Source organism: Papio anubis, chromosome 17, assembly GCF_008728515.1.
Source record: "Papio anubis isolate 15944 chromosome 17, Panubis1.0, whole genome shotgun sequence".
Taxonomy (NCBI): domain Eukaryota; kingdom Metazoa; phylum Chordata; class Mammalia; order Primates; family Cercopithecidae; genus Papio; species Papio anubis.
In genome coordinates, this window is record NC_044992.1 from 25,045,203 (window position 1) to 25,069,880 (window position 24,678).

Sequence of the window (24,678 nt, forward strand, 5' to 3'; positions counted from 1 at the left end):
TGCTCATCTTTTGATTGACCTCTGACCTCCCTTAGGAATGGATTGGGCTCCCTCTTGTGTGCTCCCACAGCAGCCATCTGAACTGTGATTGCTGGTTACTAATCTGTCCTGAGCACCACCGTATCCCTCCCTGTGCCTGGTAATAAGCCTGACACTTAGGAGTTGCTCAGTAAATTGTGATGGACGGATGATGAATGAGTGGATGACGGAAGGTATAGTGAACACAAATACAGGCTCTGGAGGCTTACTGGGTGTGAACTTGATGGATTCCTAAAGCTCTCTGTGTCTCAGTTTCCTAATCCAGTAGAATGGGGATGTTACTAGTCCTTATCTAACGGGAAGACTGGTGATCATCAAATGAGCCAAAAGACATGAAGGGCTGAGAATAACCCCAACACCTAACAAGACCTTGGTGAATGTTGCTTCTTATTAACTATTATAGGAGAAAGGGAAATGCGGGATCAGGCCTGGTGCAAGGAACATGCTGGCTGGGAAGTGGGTGGGGGGCTCCGCTGGGCCCCAGCTCTGACCCTCTCCCATTTCCATTTCCTGCACAGATGAGCAACAAGCGTTCCAACAGCTTCCGCCAGGCCATCCTGCAGGGCAACCGCAGGCTAAGCAGCAAGGCTCTGCTGGAGGAGAAGGGGCTGAGCCTGTCTCAACGACTCATCCGCCACGTGGCCTATGAGACCCTGCCCCGGGAAATTGACCGCAAGTGGTACTATGACAGCTACACCTGCTGCCCCCCACCCTGGTTCATGATCACAGTCACGCTGCTGGAGGCAAGAACAAGGGGTGGGGAGGGGGTCGCTCTGCCTTGGGGAGTGGTGGCGGGTATGGGGAGAGGAGCCAAGAGGATGACACAGATCATGAGGGAAGAGGGACATTTCTTTTCCATTGGAGGGCGATGATTGAGGATCCAATAATAGTTGTATTGCAAGTCAGTGCAAAGATATTCTAAAGGTTATTACTTCCAACAATATTGACTGCAGCCAAATCCCCATAAGACCACTGCCCCCCACCCACCCCAAAACAACAGCAACAAAAACGATGTCATAAGTTCATTGACTTGGGAGATCTAGCCAGGCTAACTCAGTAAAGCCAGTTCATTTAGTTCCTCCCCAGGTGGGTAATGTGGACCAGTCATTTGCTCCATTTTCCCGCCTGAAAATCAGAAATAGCCAGACCTGCCCTCCCTCTCCCAGGACACCTTTATTATAGTGAGAGAACGGCTGTGGTGCTTTCTGAACACAAAGCCTCATACAAACACATCTGGGAGGGAGTGTGAACAGGTAAATGTGGGCTTAACATTTTGAAAGAACATTCTCCCCTGAGGGAATCCTAATCCTCTGTGCCTATTGTTATGCTAAATTCTATTGCTTATGCACCAGAATCCAAAGGTACCCCTCGCTGTGTTGGTGCCCATGTGTGATAAAACTCAATTCTTTTGGCTTCTCCGCTCAAGAACCTGTGTAGCCCACCCCAGCTCCAGCTCCTGAACGGATGCTTGGCTTCACTCTGGGATTTGATGATCTCCGCTGTTTCTCTTCCAAAGCCACGGGCCTAATTACCGCCTCTGCATATGTTCTTGTAAAGTTCCTGCCTAATCAAACGGCAGGATCGTTAAGCTTCACGGCATCCTTCTTCTTTTTTTCTAAGTCAGAATATCTGGTCTGCAGGCCAGCGTTCCCCTGTTTGTTGTTATGGCTTCATCCAAGTACATGTTGAAGTTGCGATTTTTCTGAGATATTCTTGGACTTGTTCTTCAAGTGCTTACTGTGTTGGTCTATTTATTAACTTCTATTTGAGGCCCAATAATAACAAGATGCCTTGGAAGCAGGATTTGCTGCCAGGCCACCCTCATGGTGTTAGGTGGACAGAACAGCTCCTCAGAGAGCCCAGGAGAATACAGCTACCAGGGGACTAAGCCATTCCCAGGCTGAGCGCAGAAGGTTTTAACTCGACACTAATTATAGCTTCCTTCTCTAAGTGTGTGCCGGGCAAGGGGCTGGCTCTTTGTGTATAGTTTATCACTTTTAAACCTCATGGCCACTCTGGAAGTCTGGGTATTGGTACCCATTTCCAGATAAAGAAACTGAGGACCAGAGAATTCAGTTTGCCCAGGTTGATCAAGAGGAGTGATTTTGTGTCTAGATTGTTTCGTATGAACCTCAGCTATGTCAACCCAAACCGCCAATCTAGAAGAAACTGGGAAGTGCTCAAATAGCTGAAATAACGATCTCAAAGCCCTTGTGCTATAACGCCCAAGGCTTTTGCCTTCTATACAAAAGAAGTAACCTGGCTTTCGGATTCCATAATGAATAGAAAATAGGAGGGACATGGTGCGAAGAAACAAAGGGGTCCACTAGCAGCAAGCAATTTGGGTGCTGACGAGTTGATGGGTGCAGCACACCAACATGGCACAAGTATACATATGTAACAAACCTGCACGTTATGCACATGTAGCCTGGAACTTAAAGTATAATAATAAAAAAAAATTAAAACCAACTTTCTATAAATGTCAAAAAAAAAAAAAAGAAAAGAAAAGAAATAGTAGCCGACAGCCTGGCAGTGAAGGAAGTGACAAAAGAAAAGTTTAAAGCAGACCTGAATCTTAAAGCAATACAATAATTAGCTGAGTGCGGTAGCTCACATCTGTAATGCCAGCACTTTGGGAGGTCAAGGTGGGAGGATCTCTTGAGCCCAGGAGTTCAAGACGAGTCTGGACAACAAAGTGAGACTCTGTCTCTACAAAAAATCAAAACATTAGCCAGGTGTGGTGGTGCATGCCTGTGGTCCTAGCTACATGGGAGGCTGAGGCAAGAGGATCGCTTCAGCCCAGGAGGTCGAGGCTGCAGTGAGCTGTGTCCATACCACAGCACTCCAGCCTGAGTGACAGAGCGAGATCCTGTCTCAAGAAAAAAAAAAAAAAAAAGGAAAAGGCATACAAGAATTTGGGGGGCTTAGCCGGACGCAGTGGCTCACACCTATAATCCCAGCACTTTCAAAGGCTGAGGTGGGCGGATCACTTGAGGTTAGGAGTTCAAGACCAGCCTGGCCAACATGGTGAAACCCTGTCTCTACTAAAAATACAAAAATTAGCCAGGTGTGGTGGTGGGTACCTGTAATCCCAGCTACTGGGGAGACTGAGGCAGGAGAATTGCTTGAACTCAGGAGGCAGAGGTTGCAGTGAGCCAAGATAGTGCCACTGCACTCCAGCCTGGGCAACAGAGTGAGACTCTGTCTCAAAAAAATAGAGCCTTGGGTATACGAGCAAAAACACTATCCTGGCTGAGCGTGGTGGCTCACACCTGTAATTCCAGCACTTTGGGAGGCTGAGGTGGGTGAATCATTGAGGTCAGGATTTCAAGACCAGCCTGGGCAACATGGTGAAACCCTATCTCTACTAAAACTACAAAAATTAGTTATGTGTCGTGGTGGGTGCCTGTAATCCCAGCTACTCGGGAGGCTGAGGCATGAGACTTGCTTGAACTCAGGAGGCAGAGGTTACAGTGAAACTGCACCACTGCACTCCAGCCTGGGTGACAGAACAAGGCTCTATCTCAAAACAAAAACAAAAGCAAACAAAAAATGCCATCTTCCTGGGGTTGCTGGAGAAAATATCACTCTTACAGCCCAGATCAATACCTGAGATATTCTTTCTTTATTTTTTAGACGGAGTCTCACTCTGTCATCCAGTGGCGCAATCTTGGCTGACTGCAACCTCCGCCTCCTGGATTCAAGCAATTCTCCTGCCTCAGCCTCCTGAGTAGCTGGGGTTACAGGCGCCTGCCGCCAAGCCTGGTTAATTTTCGTATTTTTAGTAGAGACAGGGTTTCACCACATTGGTCAGTCTGGTCTCAAACTCCTGACCTCGTGATCTGCCCGCCTCAGCCTCCCAAAGTGCTGGGATTACAGGCGTGAGCCACCGCGCCCAGCTCATACCTGAGATATTCTTAAACAGTTATGCATATGCCCTGATTAAGAACACAGGGACGTAAATGATACATTTTAGCAGGAGTCCCAGAAAAAAAAAAAAGAGTTAAGATAAATACCCTTTTAGAGATTAAACAAGTATGCTTCAGTCACGTGTGCAAAATCAACTTCTGTGGAATGTTGGTGAGAATGTGGAGAAACTGGAGCCCTTGTGCACTGTTGGTGGGAAGGTAAAGTGGTGCAGCTGCTATGGAAAACAGTCTGGCGTTGCCTCAAAAAATTAAACATAGAATTACCATATGATCCAGCAATTCCACTTCTGATTATATCTCAAAAGAATTGAAAGGGACTGGAAGAGATATTGATACACCCATATTCATAGTAGCATTATTCACAATAGTCAAAAGGTAGAAGCAACCCAAGTGTCCGTCAGTAGACGAATGGATAAACAAAATGTGGTCTATGTTCACAGTGGAGGCTGGGCCCGGTGGCTCACGCCTGTAATCCCAGCACTGTGGGAGGCCGAGGAAGGTGCATCACCTGAGGTCTGGAGTTTGAGACCAGCCTGGTTAACATGGTGAAACCCTATCTCTACTAAAAATACAAACTTAGCTGGGTGTGGTGGCAAACGTCTAATCCCAGCTACTTGGGAGGCTGAGGCAGGAGAATTGCTTGAACCCGGGAGGCAGAAGTTGCAGTGAGCTGAGATCATGCCACTGCACTCCAGCCTGGGGGACAGAGCGAGACTCCATCTCAAAAAAAAGGAAGGGAAGGCTGGGTGCAGTGGCTTATGCCTGTAATCTCAGCACTTGAGAAGGCAGGAGGATCGCTTGAACCCAGGAGTTCAAGACCAGCCTGGGAGGTAGAAGTTGCAAGCTGAGATTGCCCCAGTGAGCTCTAGCCAGGGCAACAGAGCGAGATCCTGTCTCAAAAAAAAAGAGGGGGGGATCATTCTGACACATGCTACAACATGGATGAACCTTGAAAATATTATACCAAGTGAAATAAGCCAGACACAAAAAGACAAATACTGTATGATTCCACTTATATGAGGTACCTAGAGTAGTCAAATTCATGGAGACAGAAAGTAGAATAGTGGTTGCCAGGGGCTGGAGGGGAGGAGGGGGTGGGATGTCATTGTTCAGTGGGTACAGAGTTTCAGTTTTGCAAATGAAGAGTTCTGTGGATGGATAGCAGTGATGGTAGCACAGCAACATGAATGTCATTTAATGCCACTGAACTGATTAAGGCCGGGCTCAGTGGCTCATGCCTGTAATCCCAGCACTTTGGGAGGCCAAGGTGGGCAGGTCACATGAGGTTAGGAGTTCTAAACTGGCCTGGCCAACATGGTGAAACCCTATCTCTACTAAAATACAAAAATCAGCTGGGCATGGTGGTGCACACCTGCAATCCCAGATACTTGGGAGGCTGAGATTGGATAATCGCTTGAATCCGGGAGGCGGAGGTTGCGGTGAGCCAAGATTGCATAATTGCACTCCAGCCTGGGCGACAGAGCAAGACCCTGTCTCAGAAAAAACCCAAAAAAACTGATTAAGATGGTAAATTTCATGTTTATTTCACTATAGCTTTTAAAGAAATCAACCTGTGTGGAATTTGTCATCTCCCAAGTGGGTATGTGAGTTATTACTGGAATTAAAGTTCAAAATCCTCCAAATCCTTTCTACTTAGCATGGAGGAAGTGTGGACAAAGAGACCCCAGGACCATTTTGTTTCCATTTGACACAAAATAAGCAAAAAGAAATGGGTGAGGGATGGTTAAAAGCTCAGCTTAGACCGGGCATGGAGTGAAACTACGTAATCCCAGCACTTTGGAGAGAATGAGTGGTGAGGATCACCTGAGGTTGGGAGTTCAAGACCAACTTGACCAATATGGAGAAGCATGTACAAAAACCACATTCCGTAGGCGTGGTGGGCATACACTGTAATCCCAGCTACTCAGGAGGCTGAGGCAGGGGAGAATTGCTTGAATCAGGAGAGGAGGTTGCGTGAGCGAGGGTGATGCCATTGCACTCCAGCCTGGGCGACAAGAGCAAAACTCCATCTCAAAAAAAAAAAAAAAAAATTGCTCAGTTGAGTACTGTGGGAATATCACCTCTTTCTGCAGAAGGAAAGGGTGACCTTTCCTGTGCAGGGACTCCCAGTGCTAGTTAGCACAACAGGAAGTTTCCTGGGCAGTGTGCACCTAGTAACAGACTCTCTCTGTTCTGTCCAGGTTGCCTTTTTCCTCTACAATGGGGTGTCGCTAGGTCAATTTGTACTGCAGGTAACTCACCCACGTTACTTGAAGAACTCCCTGGTTTACCACCCACAGCTGCGAGCACAGGCTTGGCGCTACCTGACATACATCTTCATGCATGCAGGGTGAGTACCTGTCTTCTTTTGCTCTGTCAAAAGACCCTACAGAAAAACAAGTGGCCAAGATAGCCTGGATTGAAATATAGTTTTTAGTTTATTTTTATCTACTTGGACACAGGATTTGAGATGGCTGCTTGAAACTCATTTAATACCAAAATTATGTAAATTATTGAGAGTGAATGGGAAAGGGAAAAATATATAAGAAGGAAAATGCTAAAAGCCAGCAGTGAGAACAGCACACACATACACAGCATTTGATTCCATGTACTTGCTAGAGGTGGCTTGAAAATTTATTCTAGTGCTTCCTAGTGGCTTCCTAGAGCTTTTGCTTTGGCCACTAGAGCAAAAAGGGATGTCAAGCCACCAGATTTATTGTCCATAACTGTGTGAGTGCCCTCACTGTGTGTGAGTTCCTCCCAGTCTGGTCTCCATATATATAGAGGGTCTTCTTGAGGAACTCTGATGATAATTATAGTTTCTATTTATAGAGCCCTGTAGCCTATTTTGGGGCTGGAGCACAATCAGTTTTCACTGGTGCCTCCCACTTCATGATAAAAACCTACCAGCTGGCTAGGTGACCACCCAGGTCCATGTCCCTTGAGCAGCAGTCCGGAGGCTTTCATATGGTAGAAGCCCTTTGATGGGAGAGGAGAGACCCCAGACACCAAGCCTTTGTGGTGTCTTCTCTTCTGCAGCCTCTCCAGAGAAGTGAAGGAGCTCACAGTTAGCCTGGAGAAAGCCCTGGGGGTGCCTGGCCCTGGAGTGGGAACTGGGAAGGGGGTGACTCTGGCCCCAATGACGCCATCATTCCCATTGCTCAGCAGAAAGACCCGCAGTGACCAAGAGGGTTGTCCCATGAGCCTCCCTTCCCCAGAGCCTCTAAAGCAGGTGCAAGAGCTAATCGCGAATTGGCTGCACCTGCAGGGGAGGGTGCTTTCTGGTGAAGAGACCTGAATGAACGCCTCTGCTCGGGCGAAGATTACCATTGGTATAGGCTGCTCACCTTGTCTGGCTTGCCCCAGGCTTCGATCTCACAGGGATAAGGAGCAGCAGGATGGCTGTCATGCTTCACTCACATCCACTCATAAGCCAGGGGTGACAATAGACACGGGGATTTCCCTGCCCAGGCATCCCAAGCCAGTGGCCGCACGTGGGTTGGGACTGTCTGCCTTCTTTGCAGGACTGCCCCCTGACTTCTCTTGGGGCCTCAGGCTGAGGAAGGAGAATAGCCAAAGCCTCCTTGCTCCATCCTCTGCCTCCTGGAGCCAAAAACAGTGTGCTCACAGTGGACAGGGCTTGGATGCCCCCAGCTGAGGCCTAGAGGGCTGGCCATGGGCCTTTCTCCAGTAGTTCCTTTGATGGGTCAACGCCTGCCAGGAAGAGTCCTGGGAGGATTCTCCAGGTCTATGGATTTTGAACAAGGGGCTCTTGCCTGGTGTAACAGAGATAGCAGTAGATAGGAGATAGGGACAGCTGGCCAGCATCTAGGGAGATCGCAGCAAAGTGACCTGTTGGCCAGGTGTATTGATTGGCTCACACCTGTAATCCCAGCATTTTGGGAGGCCAAAGTGGCAGGATCACTTGAGGCCAGGAGTTTGAGATCTACGTGGGCAACATAGTGAGACCTTATTTCTACGAAAAATAAAAAACTTAGCCAGGCCAGGTGGTGCTTGCCAGTAGTCTCAGCCACTCTGGAGGCTGAGGTGGGAGGATCGCTTGAGCCCAGGAGGTCAAGGCTACAGTGAGCCAAGATTGCATCACTGTACTCCAACCTGGGAAACAGTGAGACCCTGTTTCAAAAAAAAAAAAAAAAGTCACCTAAAAAAAAGTGACCTGTTACTCAGAGACACACTGTAGGCCTGGGAATCCAGAAGCCAGTGTGGTAAAGAAGAGCTCAGATTAGGAGGCAGGAGCCCTGAGTTCCTCCCCTGGCCTCTGCTAGTCTTAGGTTCTGAGACTGTAAAACAGGGCATGGTTCTAGAAAAGCCTGTAAGGCCCCTCCGCCTGGGAATCTGATGTTGTCACTCAGCTCTCTTTCCAGTGACTTCTCCTGACACCACTAATCTCCCTAGAATCCTTTAGGTAGCAGTCAGTGGTGGGTAGAAGATTCTAGCATAGTAGGAATTTAGGACACAGCCTAACCTGCCTGAACTATCTCGCAGGTGCACTCCTGAGTAAGCAGGTGCCCATGTGTTGCCCACAGTTCCTCTGCAGCACAGCTGGGCCTCCAGGCAGGGCCCTGTGGCCAGCAGCAAGGCGGAGACCCAGGCAGGGCCCAGGCTCCCTGTTAAAGGCTGTTACTCCCTGACATACAGCATCCCCTGGGAGCTTCCCGGGGGATGTCTGCTCAATTTAAATGAGACAGTGGGTGTTAAAGTGCTGTATAAAGTTGGAAGCACCCGATTGATTTAGTGATAGTCATGTTACAATCTTTTCTGGTAATATGCACACAGCTAGACACCCCACAATTTTAGCAGCAAGATCTAGTCACAGGTAGTATAGGGAGGCAGGCGTTCACAGGGTCAGAAAACCTGGGGTCTCATCTCCCAGTCCTGAGGATTTTGGAGCAGAATAGTTCTCTCTTTTTTTTTTTTTTTCCCTGAGATGGAGTCTCACTCTGTCACCTAGGCTGGAGTGCAGTGGCATGATCTCGGCTGACTGCAGCCTCCGCCTCCCAGGTTCCAGCAATTCTCCTGCCTCAGCCCCCCAAGTAGCTGGGATTACAGGCGCCTGCCACCACCCCCAGCTAATTTTTGTATTTTTAGTAGAGACGGGGTTTCATCATATTGGCCAGGCTGATCTTGAACTCCTGACGTCATGATCCACCCACCTCGGCCTCCCAAAGTGCTGGGATTACAGGCTTGAGCCACCGTGCCCGGCCTAGGTCTCTTCTTATACCAGGAAAGAGAAACCTCCCTTTAATTGACTTTGAGGGAAAACTTTGAATTATTAAGTTATAAGATGTATCTTTAATGCCTGCACTTGTTTTGAGAACATATTTTTCTTTAAACATCCGTAGCTCTTACAAATAGAGCCAGAACATGGCCGGGCACAGTGACTCATGCCTGTAATCCCAACACTTTGGGAGGCCAAGGGGTGGATCACTTGAGTTCAGGAGTTCAAGACCAGCCTGCCCAACATGGTGAAACCCTATCTCTACTAAAAATACAAAAATTAGTCGGTGTGGTGGCACATGCTTGTAATCCCAACTACTCGGGATGCTGAGACAGGAGAATTGCTTGAACCCAGGAGGCAGAGGTTGCAGTGAGCCAAGATCATGCCACTGCATTCCAGCTTGGTTGACGGAGTAAGACTCCATCTCAAAAAACAAAACAAAACAAAACAAGAACAAACAAACAACAAATAGAGCCGGAACGACCACATGACCCAGTGAATGGAGCAGGTCAGGCAGATTAGAGACCTGAGCTGTTGTCTCAGCATGGCCACTAACTGTGACTGGTCATTATCTCTGAGCCTTGTTTTTTCACAGGTTAACTGATGGAGTTGCTGGATCTTTTTTTTTTTTTTTTGAGACAGAGTCTCGCTGTGCTGCCCAGGCTGGAGTGCAGTGGTGCGATCTCAGCTCACTGCAACCTCTGCCTCCCAGGTTCACGCCAATCTCCTGCCTCAGCCTCCTAAGTAGCTAGGACTACAGGCACCCACCACCACACTGGCTAATTTTGTTTTTGTATTTTTAGTAGAGGAGGGTTTCACCATGTTAGTCAGGATGGTCTTGATCTCCTGACCTTGTGATCTGCCCACCTCGGCCTCCCAAAGTGCTGGGATTACAGGCGTGGGCCACTGCGCCCAGCCTAGTTGCTGGATCTTGACTGTGGTTAGTCTGTCTCACTGTGCCAACTGAAATGCTGCCAGTCATCGCCCAGGCCTTGCACATGTGTTCCTGTCCCATCTGGAAGGAACACTCTTTCCAAGATGGTCTGAATTGTCATTCCTTCCCCTAGACCATGAGCTCCTCAAAGGCAGAGATGATGTTGTTCACTCCTGGATCCCTGGCATCTTGGGGGATGCAGGTGTTTGTTGAATGAATGAATGAATGAATGAGTGTAGTCTCTCTGTCACAGGATAGAACACCTGGGACTCAATGTGGTGCTGCAGCTGCTGGTGGGGGTGCCCCTGGAGATGGTGCATGGAGCCACCCGAATTGGGCTTGTCTACGTGGCCGGCGTTGTGGCAGGTAGGCAGGTAGGCCCTGTGTCCACAAAGGCACATTGCCCCAGGGTGGGGTGGGAGACCCTGTGGGGTGGGACAAGCCCCAGGCTTCCAGGACACACAGAAGATCCTCATCTCCAAGGCTCCTGACTTACCGGGCTGTCCTCCAGGCACACGCACCTCCCCAGGAGGCTGGAGAGGGGACTGCTGCCCAGAGAGGGAGGTGTGTGGCAGGACGGGGGAGGAGAGCACTGGATTTGGGACAGGCTGGCCAACCGACTCTCAGTCTCACACCACCACGTGGTAGCTTCTGAGCTTGGGGAAATTTCCTAACCTCTTTTGGCCATGTTAAGCTTTAAGAGGGAACTAATGAGATCTGCCTATAGGGTTGCTCGGAGGGTGGAGTGAGTGAGGCAACAGATGGAACAACAGTGCTCTGATAACTGCAAGGGCACAGTGAGATCCCCAAGGGGGAATCAAAGGGGTGAGTGGAGCCAGGTACCGTCCTGGCCGCATAGCACCTGTCCCCAAAAGGAGAGCTGGCTGCTACCCAGACCAACTGCAGTTCCCTTGCCTGACCCACTGCTGACAGGGAGTCTGGCCTAAGAGGCAGTGAGCCCTGGCTCCATCTGAAGGCGTCTGGGCCTCCAGCTGACTGGGCACACATGTGGCAGGTGATCATCCTTCATGGATAGTGGCCAGAGTGACTTCCAGTGAGCCTTCCACCTTCTGCCCCTCCCCAGTGGGAGGTGAGGTGGGTGAAGTGAGCTGGGGAGAGCGTGGCTTGCCCCTCCGCAGTGGGAGGTGAGGTGGGTGAAGTGAGCTGGGGAGAGCGTGGCTTGCCCCTCCCCAGTGGGAGGTGAGGTGGGTGAAGTGAGCTGGGCAGAGCGTGGCTTTCTGCAGGAAGAGTCTGCCAGCCAGGCCTCTGAACATGAGGATCTCCCTCGTGATGTCTCCAACTTTATTGCCAGCTGTTTTTTTTTTTCTTTTTTTTTTTTTTTAACAAGGTTTGCCGCTTCAGCTCTTCAGCTTGACAGCTGTGCCCAAGGGAGCTTTGTGTGTATGTTTAAGTAAGATCTTAATCCTTTCTGAGTGGTATTAAAGTTGTCATCAGGAGAGCCGGGCAGTGTCAGCCTTGTAAACAAGAGGCAGGCAGGGACCCTGGGAGTAACTGAAGTGGTTTCAGAAATCAAAGAGGAAGGGTCCCACCCCACCTACAGGAGGCTGGTCTGCTAGTGCATGAACCCTTGACCTGGAAGATTCACCCTGCACCATCTCCTTTGCTCCTGTATGCACTGAGGTTAAAATCACTGGCACCTTGGACAGCACCCCTGCAAGCCCCTCCCAGAATCCAAGGCTCACCGCGTCCTTGAACAAAGGGCTAATGAGCATCTCTAAGTGCCAGACTTGTTCAGCCACCCACACACCCCCTAATCCTGACATCTGAGGATTTATAGCCCCATTTTCCGTACCTCAATACCCAGAGACCCAGATGTCAAATAGCAAGGAACAGGGAAGACATTAATAACATTTGCAGCCTTAGTATTCAATTAGATGGGAATGCCAATAACCCAGAAGACAAAAACAAGATTCAAACGGACTCAGACCTCACCCAAACCAGGTGACATGCAGTGGGGGGACATTGTAGGTGTCACCTCCCCAGTGACACCAGTGCAGAGTGGGAAGATTCAGACAGAAGCAGAGCTCATCACCTGAATGTGAGCATGTAGGGCTGTATCATTGAGCACATGGCATGCACTGTTCTGTCTGAGTCATTGATTAAGACCAGAGGGCACTCTGGTCACCACACATGTCACTGATCTCTATGATTGAGTTGATTGATCTGCCTCTGCTGTCTACCCTTTCCTGTCCTCCCAAGCTCTCCTCTGAGAGGGGAGCTGGTTTACAGCTAGCCAGCCCTGGATTGGACGGGTGGCAGTTATCAGTGCCTACCATATGCAGGCCGTAATTCATCCACACGACAACGCTACAAGGTGGACACTATTGCTCTCCCCCAGTACGGATAGGAAACCAAGGCTTAGAGGGCTAAGTGACTCGCCCAAGAAGACACAGTTAGACAGTGGTGGAGCTGGGCACACACCCAGGCTGTTTGACCCCCCAGGCTGTGATCTCAACCACTACAATAGTGTGATGAGAACCAAAAGATGGGCCCTGTCCTTTTTGCAGTTAATTTATTGTCAGAAACCAAGGCAGACCAGGTGCAGTGACTCACACCTGTAATCCCAACGCTTTGGGAGGTCAAGGCAGGAGGATCACTTGAGTCCAAGAGTTCGAGGTCAGCCTGGGCAACATAGGGAGACCCTGTCTCTACAAAAAGCTTTTAAAAATATTAGCTGGGCATGGTGGTGTAGGCCTGTAGTCCCAGCTACTTGGGATGCTGATGCAGGAGGATCGCTTGAGCCCAGGAGTTCAAGGCTGCAGTGAGCTGTGATAACACCACTGCACTCCAGCCTGGGTGACAGAGCAAGACCCTGTCTCAAAAAAGAAAGAAAGAAAAAAACCAAAGGAGACCTTAATAGATGTCTGGCAGCCTTACTCTCTAATTCCTGCCCAGTGAAAGTGTTTCCAACCCACACTTTGTAACGAGGATAGCTAACCTCTATGGAGCATATACGTGCTCCAGGCATATGATGAGGGGTTCGCGGATGTTCGTGGATGCTATTCTCATCACAGCCGGTGGGTACTGTCACTCCCATTTCACAGGCAGCCCAGAGAGGTGAAATGACTTGTAGATTTGCTTACCTGAGAAGTACTACAACTAGGGAGGAGCCCTTCCCAAGCCCTGTGCTTCTAACCAATGCTTGAGGCCAATGTGCAAATTACTTATGGCTAGCAATTATATGGCACACAATGTAGGTATTTTTAAAACCTGTATCTTGGGCCAGGCAAAGTGGCTCACTCCTGTAATCCCAACATTTTGGGAGGCGGAGGTGAGGGTATTGCTTGAGGCCAGGAGTTCAAGACCAGCCTGGGCAACATGATGAGACCCCATCTCTACAAAAAAAAAAAAAAAAAAAAAAAAAATCAATATCTTAAATGTATCACCAATCTTATATTACAGATTGTATAGATTACTAACCACATGTGCATCCCCAGAGCCTAGCACAGGGCTTGGCACATGTTAGGCAATAAATATTTGTAGAATAAAGGAAAGTGGCCAGGCCTGGTGGCTCACACCTGTAATCCCAGCACTCTGGGAGGCCGAGGCAGGCGGATCACGTGAGATCAGGAGTTCGAGACCATCCTGGCCAACATGGTGAAACCCTGTTTCTACTAAAAATACAAAAATTAGCCGGGCATGATGGCGGCACCCGTAATCCCAGCTTCTCAGGAGACTGAGGAAGGAAAATTGCTTGAACCTGGGAGGCGGTGGTTGCAGTGAGCCAAGATCGCATCATTGCACCCCAGCCTGGGCAACAAGAGTGAAACTCCATCTCAAAAAAAAAAAAAGGAAAGATATGTAAATAAAGTTATATTACTTAAAGATAAATGTTCCGCCAATTTTGGGATTTTTCTTAAGGCCAAAGAAGATGTTGAAGAACACCTGCTTTAAGTTTTTCTGGGCTAAAATTATCACAGCTGTACACTATGGCAAAGTTGCCAGTTTATCTGTGTGCTGGCATGAACTTGGAATTTTGGGGTGCGGGATACAGAATTTGTAATCCTGAACTAAGGCCCATGGGTTGCCTCTGTGCAGAGGTGTGGCGTGTCACTCCAGTTCATTCTCTCCTGGTCCTCTGCCCCCATGACCTCTGTGGAATTCATACTGGTCTTATCTGCCTGTACCTGTTAGGATCGTTCAGAGCTTGTGAAGGGATTCCTCCCTGACCCACACTTCCTGCCCAGGGAGGGCCTTTATTACTGTGTTGATGTGTACACAGCCCCATGTTTGTCTTTGGTCTCTCCCAGTTGCTCTAGTCCAGGCCTCACCTGCAGTTACTGAAAGTCTTTGCTTTTTTTGTTTTTTGAGGTTTTTTTGAGACGAAGTCTTGCTCTGTCATCCAGGCTGGAGTGTAGTGGTGTGATTTCGGCTCACTGCAACCTCTACCTCCCAGGTTCAAGCGATTCTCATGCCTCAGCATTCTGAGTAGCTGAGGCTATATGTGTGTGCCACCATGTCCAGCTAATTTTTGCATTTTTTTTTTTTTTAGTAGAAATGGGGTTTCACCATGTTGGCCAGGTTGGTCTCGAACTCGTGATCTCAGGTTATCTGCCTGCCTCAGCCTCCCAAAGTGCTGGGATTATAAGGGTGAGCCACCACACTGGCCCAGAAGTCTTTATATCACCACTGGGGGGCAGGTGGATTCAGGCCGTTACCTTCGAGGTTCCAGAACCGGAACCCAAGCCTCGGCCCCTGGATCTTAGGCCAAAACTCAGGTCACTGAATTTCTGATCTGGAAGGAACCAGGGAGGTCCCCTCCAGCACTGGCAAACTGTTCCCTAGGCCGCGTCCCCGCGTAGCCAGAGCTGCTGCCTGTGTTCTGCTCCGTGGCTTAGGGCATCCCTGAAAGGTTTGCTTTGAAGAGAATTTTGCTGCTCAAAAGTCAGAAAGCCTTAGACCTCACTCTATAGATGTGAAAGAAAACTGAAGCCCAAAGAATTCAGGGACTGTGCCCAAGGTCACACAGCTAGCTGGCCAGGCCCCTTCCATACTCCTGCCACAATCCGAAGCTGACCCTTGACCCTAGGGTCAGGACTCTGAGTGTGGATGGGGTGAGGGAAAGGTCAGGGTGTGTCAGCTTGACCCTGGCAGGGGCCCTTCCCTGCCTGGAGCTGCCCTGAGGCGGCTCTGCCTTGGTGGACCGCGCTGGGGCAGGGGCGAGGGAGTGGACTCTGGGCGGGTTTGTACAGACCTGCTCTGCAAAGAGAGGCCAGCCTAGGGAGGCTAGGGCTTCCTCTGTCCAAAAGGTAATTAATGAGGAGCAGCCTGGGCAGCCAGCCCTCATTGCAGCCCCGCAATGCAGCCTTCGCAGACAGCCCCACCAGGAGAGCGTGGGAAACCTTTGTCATGCAGATCCTGCTGCCTGTTTGTTTGCCACCCTGGGATTTTTCTTTCGTGTTATATATGGCTGACCCTGTGGCTAAGCAGTAAAAAAAAGCAAAAGCAAAAGAAAGTTATCTGACAATAGATCAATACCTAATTAAAGCCAGAGGGAAGGCATGAAAGATTTATAGTTGCCCTAGGAGGGGAGGAGGACTTGGGAGTCCTCAGTTCATGACAGGTTTTTTTTTTTTTAGAGATTACATCCCCCTTGAGACCAAGAATTGGTTGTAGGGAATCTCTTTCTTGAAGACCTCAGTGAGTAGGGGAGGCCTTGATGGAGGTGGGGGCAGGGGAGGTGGAAGAGTTTATCAGGGGGCTCTGCTGCCAGGTCCTTGGGTGCTCTGGTTGCTGGGCTGGGCCAAGCCTCCTCCTAAGTCCGTGGATCTTGCACCCCATAGAGCCTGCAGAATTTGGCTTTCTGCCTGTCCCTCCTTTCTCCAGCAGCTAATTGGCTCTTGAGCCCGCAGGCATTTTCCAGTGGTAATTTCTGCACACTCACCCAGGCCAGCCACCTCTCATCCTCTGAGCCCTGGGCTCTACCTCCTAGTTATTTTTAGTCTCCCATGTCCTTCCCTGGAAGCCAAAGCATTGATCACACTTAAATGAGACCAGAACAATAAATTTCCCCTCTTCTCTTTGCTCAGCTTCCTTCCCTCCCAGGACAAAAGTTTGTCATCCCCCAAACCAAGCCTCACATACCCTTCCTTTCCCCCAGAGGATATGACATCATCTCTTTCTCTTCCCTGTGACTTTTCAAGGACATGTTTCTTCCAAAGGAGCCCCACTTGAGAGATGCTGTTGGCCTTTTGTGATTTAGCTGGGCTGGAGGAAGGGTGGAAGTAACCCTAAGTAAGCAGTTTTCTAGATGCTGTTGAACACAGGGAGAGATGGAAGAGCGTGGAGGTTAACCTCTGGGCCAGTTTGGGGCGTGGCTGCTAGAGAGGCCAAGAGTGCGGGCTTTGGTCAAGAACACAGGTGGGTTTTGCATCAGGCAGACCCAGACAAATCCTGGTTCTAGCACTTCCTACCAGGAGACTCTGGGCTCAGTCTCCTCATCTTGGGAATGAGGCTACTGGCACCTGCCTCAGAGGGCTGTCTTGAGGGTTGAAGGGAAGAAAGTCTGTAAAATGTTTGCCTGGTATCCATGTCACCTAGGTGGCAGCTGTTTCTGCAATAACTACTGCTACTATTTTTGTTATGGTTCCAGAACCCTGACATAACACCATGTCAGGCAGAGGTTGGGTTGAGAGGCAGATAATCCAGGTAGAAGTCTGAATTTTACTTTGGGCTGGACACTTCCCTCTTTTGAGTCAAAGAATCAAATGGTTCTTTCAGCCAGAAATTAATCCTCTAAGAAATGCATTGGAGGCAGGGCTCTGTGGCTCACACCTGTAACCCCAGAACTTTGGGAGGCTGAGGCAAGAGGATTGCTTGAGTCCAGAAATTTGAGACCAGACTGGGCAACATAGTGAGACTCTGTCTCTACAAAGGAAAATACAAAAATTAGCTGGGCATTGTGGCGCACGACTGTAGTTCCAGCTACTTGGGAAGCTGAGGCAGAAGGATCACTTGAGCCCGGAGGTCAAGACTGAAGTGAGCTTACTGTGCCACTGCACTCCAGCCTGAGTGACAGAGTTAGACCCTGTCTCCAAAAAAAAAGAAAGAAAAAGAAAGGAAAGGAGCGAGGGAGGGGAAGAGGGAGAGAGGGGAGGGGAGGGGGCGGAGGGGGGGGAATCTCCCAGGCAACATGGACTCAGAGGAGGAAGAGGTGGAGCCTCTTGCTCTGGAGTCTTAGCATGGAGCCTGCAGAATCCAAGGCCTGAGGCTGGGGTGGGTGAGCCGAGTCCCGCATTCCTGAGAATTCTCGTTGTCTTTCTGTACTAGGGTCCTTGGCGGTATCTGTGGCTGACATGACCGCTCCAGTTGTGGGCTCTTCTGGAGGGGTGTATGCTCTCGTCTCTGCCCATCTGGCCAACATCGTCATGGTGAGCACCTCCCATTCTCAGCGTGTCTTTCTGGCCCTGTCCTCTGCCATCACTGGGCCTGAGTATTAATCCACTGGAGCTGGCTCACCAACAGCCAGGCAGGCCTGACCTGGAGCAGAGTTCTCACACGCTCCTCAGCCTCTGCAGGCCCATTTCAAATGGATGCCTTCTGAATGTGATTCCTGTTTTCTCCAGTCATGGCTTGGCCTAGGACCGTGCCCATCTCCTTCTTCTGCCTCTTTCCCATTCACTGACGTTAAAGAGTTAACATTTGGCCACTAGCGTATATGGCCATTGGAATTGCTTATTTATCATAGATTGTTAAAAGGGCCTTAGAGATTATCTTATCAAAATTTAAAAGGTTAAGTGACTTGTCCAAAGTCACAATTAAGTTTGTGGCAAAATGAGGGCTTGAACCCATATCTCCTGACAACCATTCAAGAGTTGTTTCCTGGCCAGGCGCGGTGGCTCACGCCTATAATCCCAGCATTTTGGACAGCCGAGGCAGGCGGATCACAAGGTCAAGAGATGGAGACCATCCTGGCCAACATGGTGAAACCCCGTCTCTACTAAAAAAATACAAAAATTAGCTTGGCGTGGTGGCATGCTCCTGTAGTCCCAATTACTTGGGAGGCCCAGGCAAGAGAATTGTTTGAACCTGGGAGGCAGAGGTTGCAGTGAGCCGAGATCGCGCCAACGCACTCCAGCCTGGCGACAGAGCGAGACTCCATCTCAAAAAAAAAAAAAAAAAAAAAAAAAAAAAGAGTTGTTCCCCTATCCCAGCCTGTCATGGGAGGAGGGCAGCACTCCATTTCTCATCCTCTGCCTTTTCCTGGAAGGTAGTACAGTGTGATAGTGAAGGACATGAGCTGTGGAGCCAGTCAGCCTAGGTCTAAATCCCTGCTACACTCTGGGCAAATTACTTAACGACTTTGCACCTCACTTTCTACATCTGTGAAATGGAATGGGAGCTGGGCACAGTGGCTCAGGACTGTAATCCCAGCAGTTTGAGAGGCTGAGGTGGGCAGATTGCATTGAGCTCGGGAGTTTAAGACCAGCCCAGGCAACATGGTGAAACTCCATCTCTATAAAAAATACAAAAATTAGCCAGGCGCGATGGTGCATGCCTATAGTTCCAGCTACTCCAGAGGCTGTGGCTGGAGAATCGGTTGAGCCTGGGAAGTGGAGGTTACAGTGAGCAGAGATTGCACCACTGCATACCAGCCTGGGCAACAGAGTGAGACCCTGTCTCAATTTTAAAAAAAAGAAAGAAAAGAAATGGAATGATATACAGTAAATGAGATAAAGTTCAAATAACCACCTATATAAATGTAAAATTAATTTCCTTCTCCTGACAGAAGAGGCCAGAATGGGCTCAGACTAGACAAAGCCTTGAAGGCCAAAAATTGGGATCTGATAGTCTTAGAGGATGTCAAAATCCTTTTTTTGGAGGCAGTCTGAAGTCTGAAGGCTGATGGAGGAGTCAGTGGCTAACCCTGCCCAACCCCTCTGCTGGCCTGGGAGCCTCCAGGTCTTGGTTGTCTGTTTCCCCAGTACCTGGCTTACAGCTGGGAGCATGGTAGATGGTGCCCGCTACATTTTAGTGAATGAAGGAAGGAAGGAACAATGTCCAGAAAAGGCATAGCTTTTCTTTGGGGTCCTCCTGTTCTCACCCACTCCTCCATCAGTGTCTTCGCCCACGTGGCAGATGTTTGAATGCTCAGTGATCGCAGTGCACAGGGCTTGGAGTTCCTGAATTATCCCATGTTTTTCTTCCTTATCAATCTCACTGTCACCCACCCTGCTCCCAACCCTGTCCCTTTTGTTCTTATCAAAATGCCCATTGTACATTGAGCAAGAGAAGAGAGAGCACAAGAGGGAGGGGAAAAGAAAGGAAGAGAGGGGGAGAGAGAGACACTGAGTACCTGCCTACACTTGCTACTGGCCTGAATTTGGCACCTTCAGGTGAGTGCTCAGAGAGAGGCTGCGGGTGTTGGGAAACGTGGAACGGTGAGCCTCTCAGTGTGTGTGTGCAGGTGTGTTTGCACATGCACACAGCTCAGTTTGTTGAAAACCCGAGCGTATGGGCTGCCTCCCATGGCCCTTTTAAATGGGTCATTCTGTATCAGTGCCACATCTTTCCCCAGACACAGCTTTTCCTCTGAATTCTGCCTCCTCCACTCCCCCCTCCCCCTGCCCCAATTCCTTTCAGTAGGGGAAGGAAATGCTAACCTCCTCCCTCCCATTCCGCCCAAGACTTGTATGTGTGTAGGGGTGATGAACAAGCTCAACTGAAAGAGAACACAGGGAGGAAGACACAGGCTGGAGTTCATAACGATGCCCTGTTCCCACCCTCTTCCCCACCTCATGGGAAACAGCCCTGATGGCCCAGAAGTTCCCATGGTGAAGTCAGACCACCCATGGACCATGGAGTAGGGCATGGGGGTCGAGAGAGGTGTGAGAGCAGTTTTGTTCCAGTTGACGCTTCTGTCTGGCAAGTAGCCCATGGCCTGCGGCTGTGGAGACCGGCAGCCCCATCTGAGCCCAATGCCTTCCAGAAGCAAATGGCTTTCCCTAGCCAACTGGGAGCTGTGCAGTCCCCAAAGCATGACACGTGGGGAGCCCTTCTCTAGGAAGTTGTATGGGCTGGGCGCGCTGGCTCACACCTGTAATCCCAGCACTTTGGGAGGTCAACACAGGCAGATCGCTTGAACCCAGGAGTTCAAGACCAACCTGGGCAACATCTCTACCCATCTCTACCAAAACTACAAAAAATCCTGGTGTGGTGTCATGCACCTGTGGTTCCAGCTACTCTGGAGGCTGGCTGAGATCACCTGAGCCAGAGAGGCAGAGGGCCGTGAGCTGAGATTGCGTCTCTGCATTCCAGCCAGGGCAACAGAGTGAAACCCTGTCTCAAAAGAAAGAAAGAAAGTTATGTGGTGGTTATTGACGATGAAAGAAAACTCATTGTCTCATTAACAAGGTTGATTTCTCTTGGTCAAGAGGCTACCTTTACTCTAACTAGTTCAGTGCCAAGCAGTTCAGAGATGCGTTGGGTTGACCCGTATGAAGTTGCCCCTTCTGGCCGGGGGCGGTGGCACAAGCCTGTAATCCCAGCACTTTGGGAGGCCAAGGTGGATGGATCACAAGGTCAGGAGTTCGAGACCAGCCTGACCAACATGGTGAAACCCCGTCTCTACTAAAAACACCAAAATTAGCTGGGCATGGTGGTGCACGCCTGTAATCCCTGCTACTCAGGAGGCTGAGGCAGTAGAATCACTTGAACCCAGGAGGCAGAGGTTGCAGTGAGCCGAGATCACACCATTGCACTCCAGCCTGTGCAACAGAGGGAGACCTTGTCTCAAAAAAAAAAAAAAAAATTGCCCTTTCTATGGGCCGTCAGCATTTGAATAGTGGCAATTTCATGTGGTTCTACCTAATAGATACACTATTGTTTTCAGCTTCAAAAGGAAGATTTGAAGTGTGTGTGTGTGTGTGTGTGTTATACACAGTAAAGTACCTCATCAGAACTAAAAGAAAAAGCATAGATTTGAGAGAAAATCCACATTTGAGTACCAGTGTCACCATCTTAATAGCTATGAGTCTATTACTCAACTTCTTGGAGCCTCAGTTGTCTCATCTGTAATCCCATCTTCACAAAACGATTGTTTGGGAGATGAGAAAATGGACAAAATATTTCAACAAAAGATCTGGAATGTGAAAAGCCCTATAATCAAGACTTCTTTTTTTTTTTTTTTTTTTTTTGAGACAGGATTTCGCTCTGTCGCCCAGGCTGGAGTACAGTGGCACGATCTCAGCTCACTGCAACCACCACCTCCTGGGTTCAAGCGATCCTCCTGCCTCAGCCCCCCAAGTACCTGGGACCACGGGCTCGTGCCACCATGCCTAGCTAATTTTTTTTTTTTACTTTTTTTGTAGAGACAGTTTCACCATGTTGCCCAGGCTGATCGTAAACTCCTGAACTCAAGCGATCCACCTGCCTCTGCCTCCCACAATGCTGGGATTACAAGCGTGAGCCACCATGCCCCACCAAGACTTCTTATTTTAAACACTAGAAAGATACAGACACACCTAATTGAATACTTTATTAATTGCCTCCTGCTGGCCAGAATTCCATTTTTTAATCTACAAGATATTTACTTACACTTTGCTCTGTATGATTGATGTTTTCCCAAAATATTTGAGATCTGAATTTTCACAAACTGAACCATATTGTCAAAGCACAAGTGAAGATGGTTGCCTAAAAGACACTAAAGATTTGTTATAAGCTTTACTTTATTGGCCCGGCACAGTGGCTCATGCTTATAATCCCAGCATTTTGGGAGGCCGAGGCGGGCAGATCATGAGGTCAGGAGTTCGAGACCATCTTGGCTAATATGGTGAAACCCCGTATCTACTACAAAATACAAAAAAAATGTTTGGGTGCAGTGGCTCACACCTGTAATACCAGCACTTTGGGAGGCTGAGGCAGGCGGATCACAAGGTCAGGAGTTTGAGACCAGCCTGGTCAATATGGTGAAACCCCATCTCAACTAAAAATACAAAAATTAGCTGGGCATGGTGGTGGGTGCCTGTAGTCCCAGCTACTCGAGAGGCTGAGGCAGAAGAATCGCTTGAACTTGGGTGGCAGAGGTTGCAGTGAGCCAAGATTGCGCCGCTGCACTCCAGCCTGGGTGACAGAGTGAGACTCCGTCTAAAAGAAAAAAAGAAAATACAAAAAATTAGCTGGACTTGGTGGTGGGCACCTGTGGTCCCAGCTACTCAGGAGGCTGAGGCATGAGAATGGCGTGAACCTGGGAGGCAGAGCTTGCGGTGAGCCGAAATTGCACCACTGCGCTCCAGCCTGGGTGACAGAGTAAGGCTCCATCTCCAAAAAAAAAAAAAAAAAAAGAAAAAAAAAAAAGGGTTTACTTTATTAAGGAAAAATCCTTTTATAGGACAAAGAATCACTCCCTAATTTATCTGTGTCATGCTCTCACATTCCCTGTGTTGGGTTTTCTTGAAGTCATTTCACAAGAAATCGTTTCTACCAGGGATAGATGTAGAAAGCTGTGTTGGAATGGAAGCTCCCGGCCTGGCTTTCAGCCTCTGCACTCTTAACTGGTTGGGTGAGCAAGATGCTGAGGGGACTGCTTACCAACTTGTTCGCTGTGGGTGAGTTACTGTCTCACTCTTTGAGGCTCTGGGAGAGAATGAAATTAAAGGGCCTGCAAAAGGTTTGTATTCCCCAAGGATCTGCGGGCTTTTCGGCATTTATAGCAGCAGCAGTGCTGGCTGCGTGTGAGATTTTTTTTCTTCTCTCCTGTTGTTTCAGTGCTGATTTTATTGGCGGGAATATTGGATTGGGAAAGTAAGGCAGCTGGTTGGAAGCAGGGACTCTCTAGTTTAACCCCTCGGCTGCTGGGAGGCAGATCATATTTACTGGCGTTCCTTCGCTCCGTTTGTGGGCAGCTGGGACAGACGGCACAGGCACATGGAATGTGACCTCTGAAGTGTAGGTGGACAGAGCCCTGGACCAGGAGCCCAGTCAGCTCGCCATTCACTCACCACGACCTTGAACCAGCCCGCCTGAATCCTCAGTTTCTTCTTCCCTAAAGTGTGCGGCAGAGGGATGGACTGGATCAGTTTGGCAAGCTCCAGGGCTTTCAGGGACCGGGCAGGTGTTGTAAACCCATAAAGCGTCCCTGGGAGGTGCTGTGGCAAAACTGGAGCCATTCAGATTCAGAATTTTTCAAGCCGCTCTGCAGGGCAAACTCCCCGTCTTTGTCTCAGGTCAAGATACTGCCACACATTTAGATGATGCCTACTGTGTGCCAGGCAGTGGTCTTAGTACTTTACATATATTAATTTATTTCATTCTCACAACCACCCGATGAGGTGGGTAACTGAGGTAAGGTGCTGTTGTTACCTCAAATTCACAAATGAAAACAATAGAGAAAAAGGAATTCTGAGCCACCCCACCGATGACCAACCAGGCCAAGCATAAGGATGGTGCGTTTAACATCTATCCCAGATAGGGCCCAGGAGGGGCATGGAGGCAGGAGACCTCAGATAAAGGAGAGAGCCATCCACACGTTCTAACTTACTTTGCCTGATATTATCACTCAGGACACAGTGAAAAAGACACTGTCTTCAGATAAGATGTTCACTCAGGCCAGGCTCAGTGGCTCACGCCTACAATCCTAGCACTTTGGGAGGCTGAGGCAGGTGAATTGTTTGAGCCCAGGAGTTCTGGACCAGCCTGGGCAACATAGGGAGACCCCGTCTCTACAAAAAAAAATTTAAAAATTAGCCGGGTGTGGTAGAGTGTGCCTATGGTCCCAGCTAGTTGAGAGGCTGAAGTGGGAGGATCACTTAAGCCCCGGGAAGTCAAGGCTGCAGTGAACCGTGATCATGCCACTTCACTCCAGCCTGGGCAATAGAGTGAGACTCTGTCTCAAAAGAAAAAAAAAAAAAAAGAAAAATAATAAGATATTTACTCAAAGGGGGCTGAGCACAATGGCTCATGCCTGTAATCCCAGCGCTTTGTGTTTTGTTGTTGTTTTGAGACAGAATCTCACCCTTCACCCAGGCTGGAGTGCAGTGGTGCAGTCTCAGCTCACTGCAGCCTCCACCTCCCAGGTTCAAGCAATTCTTGTGCCTGCAGAGTAGCTGGGGTTACAGGCATGTACCACCACACCCAGGTAATTTTTTTGTGTGTTTAGTAGAGATGGGGTTTCACTATGTTTGCCAGGCTGGTCTTGAGCTCCTGACCTCAAGTGATCCGCCTCCCTCAGCTTGCCAAAGTGCTGGGGTTACAGGCCTGAGCCACCACACCTGACCTGTTGTTTTTGAGAAAGGGTCTCACTCTGTTGCCCAGGCTGGAGTGCCCTGGTGCAATTTCAGCTCACTGCATCCTCCACCTCCTGGGCTCAAGCAATCATCCCACCTCAGCCTCCTGAGTAGCTGGCACTACAGGTGCACACCACCATGCCCAGCTAATTTTTGTTGTTGTTGTTGTCCCAGATTTATTGAAAATAATATAGCACTGCAGAAAAAATTCAAACAGGTCCCCAAGGCGTTTTGAAATTCATCCCAACTGTAGGGCTGAGTGACCTGCAGTTTGGACAGACTGCCGAAGTCCAA

General features: G+C 49.2%; 1 protein-coding gene across 3 annotated transcripts in view; it reads left to right on the plus strand.

The window, feature by feature from the left end:
- RHBDL3 (rhomboid like 3) overlaps positions 1-24,678 on the plus strand; it is a 55,397-nt gene that overhangs the window by 21,854 nt on the left and 8,865 nt on the right. For all 3 annotated transcript variants that reach the window (XM_003912581.5, XM_003912582.5, XM_009190084.4), the window contains 4 exons: positions 558-782; positions 6,170-6,318; positions 10,395-10,507; positions 17,432-17,532. In XM_003912581.5, the coding sequence (XP_003912630.1) occupies positions 558-782; positions 6,170-6,318; positions 10,395-10,507; positions 17,432-17,532 (588 nt within the window). The remainder of the gene's footprint in view (positions 1-557; positions 783-6,169; positions 6,319-10,394; positions 10,508-17,431; positions 17,533-24,678) is intronic.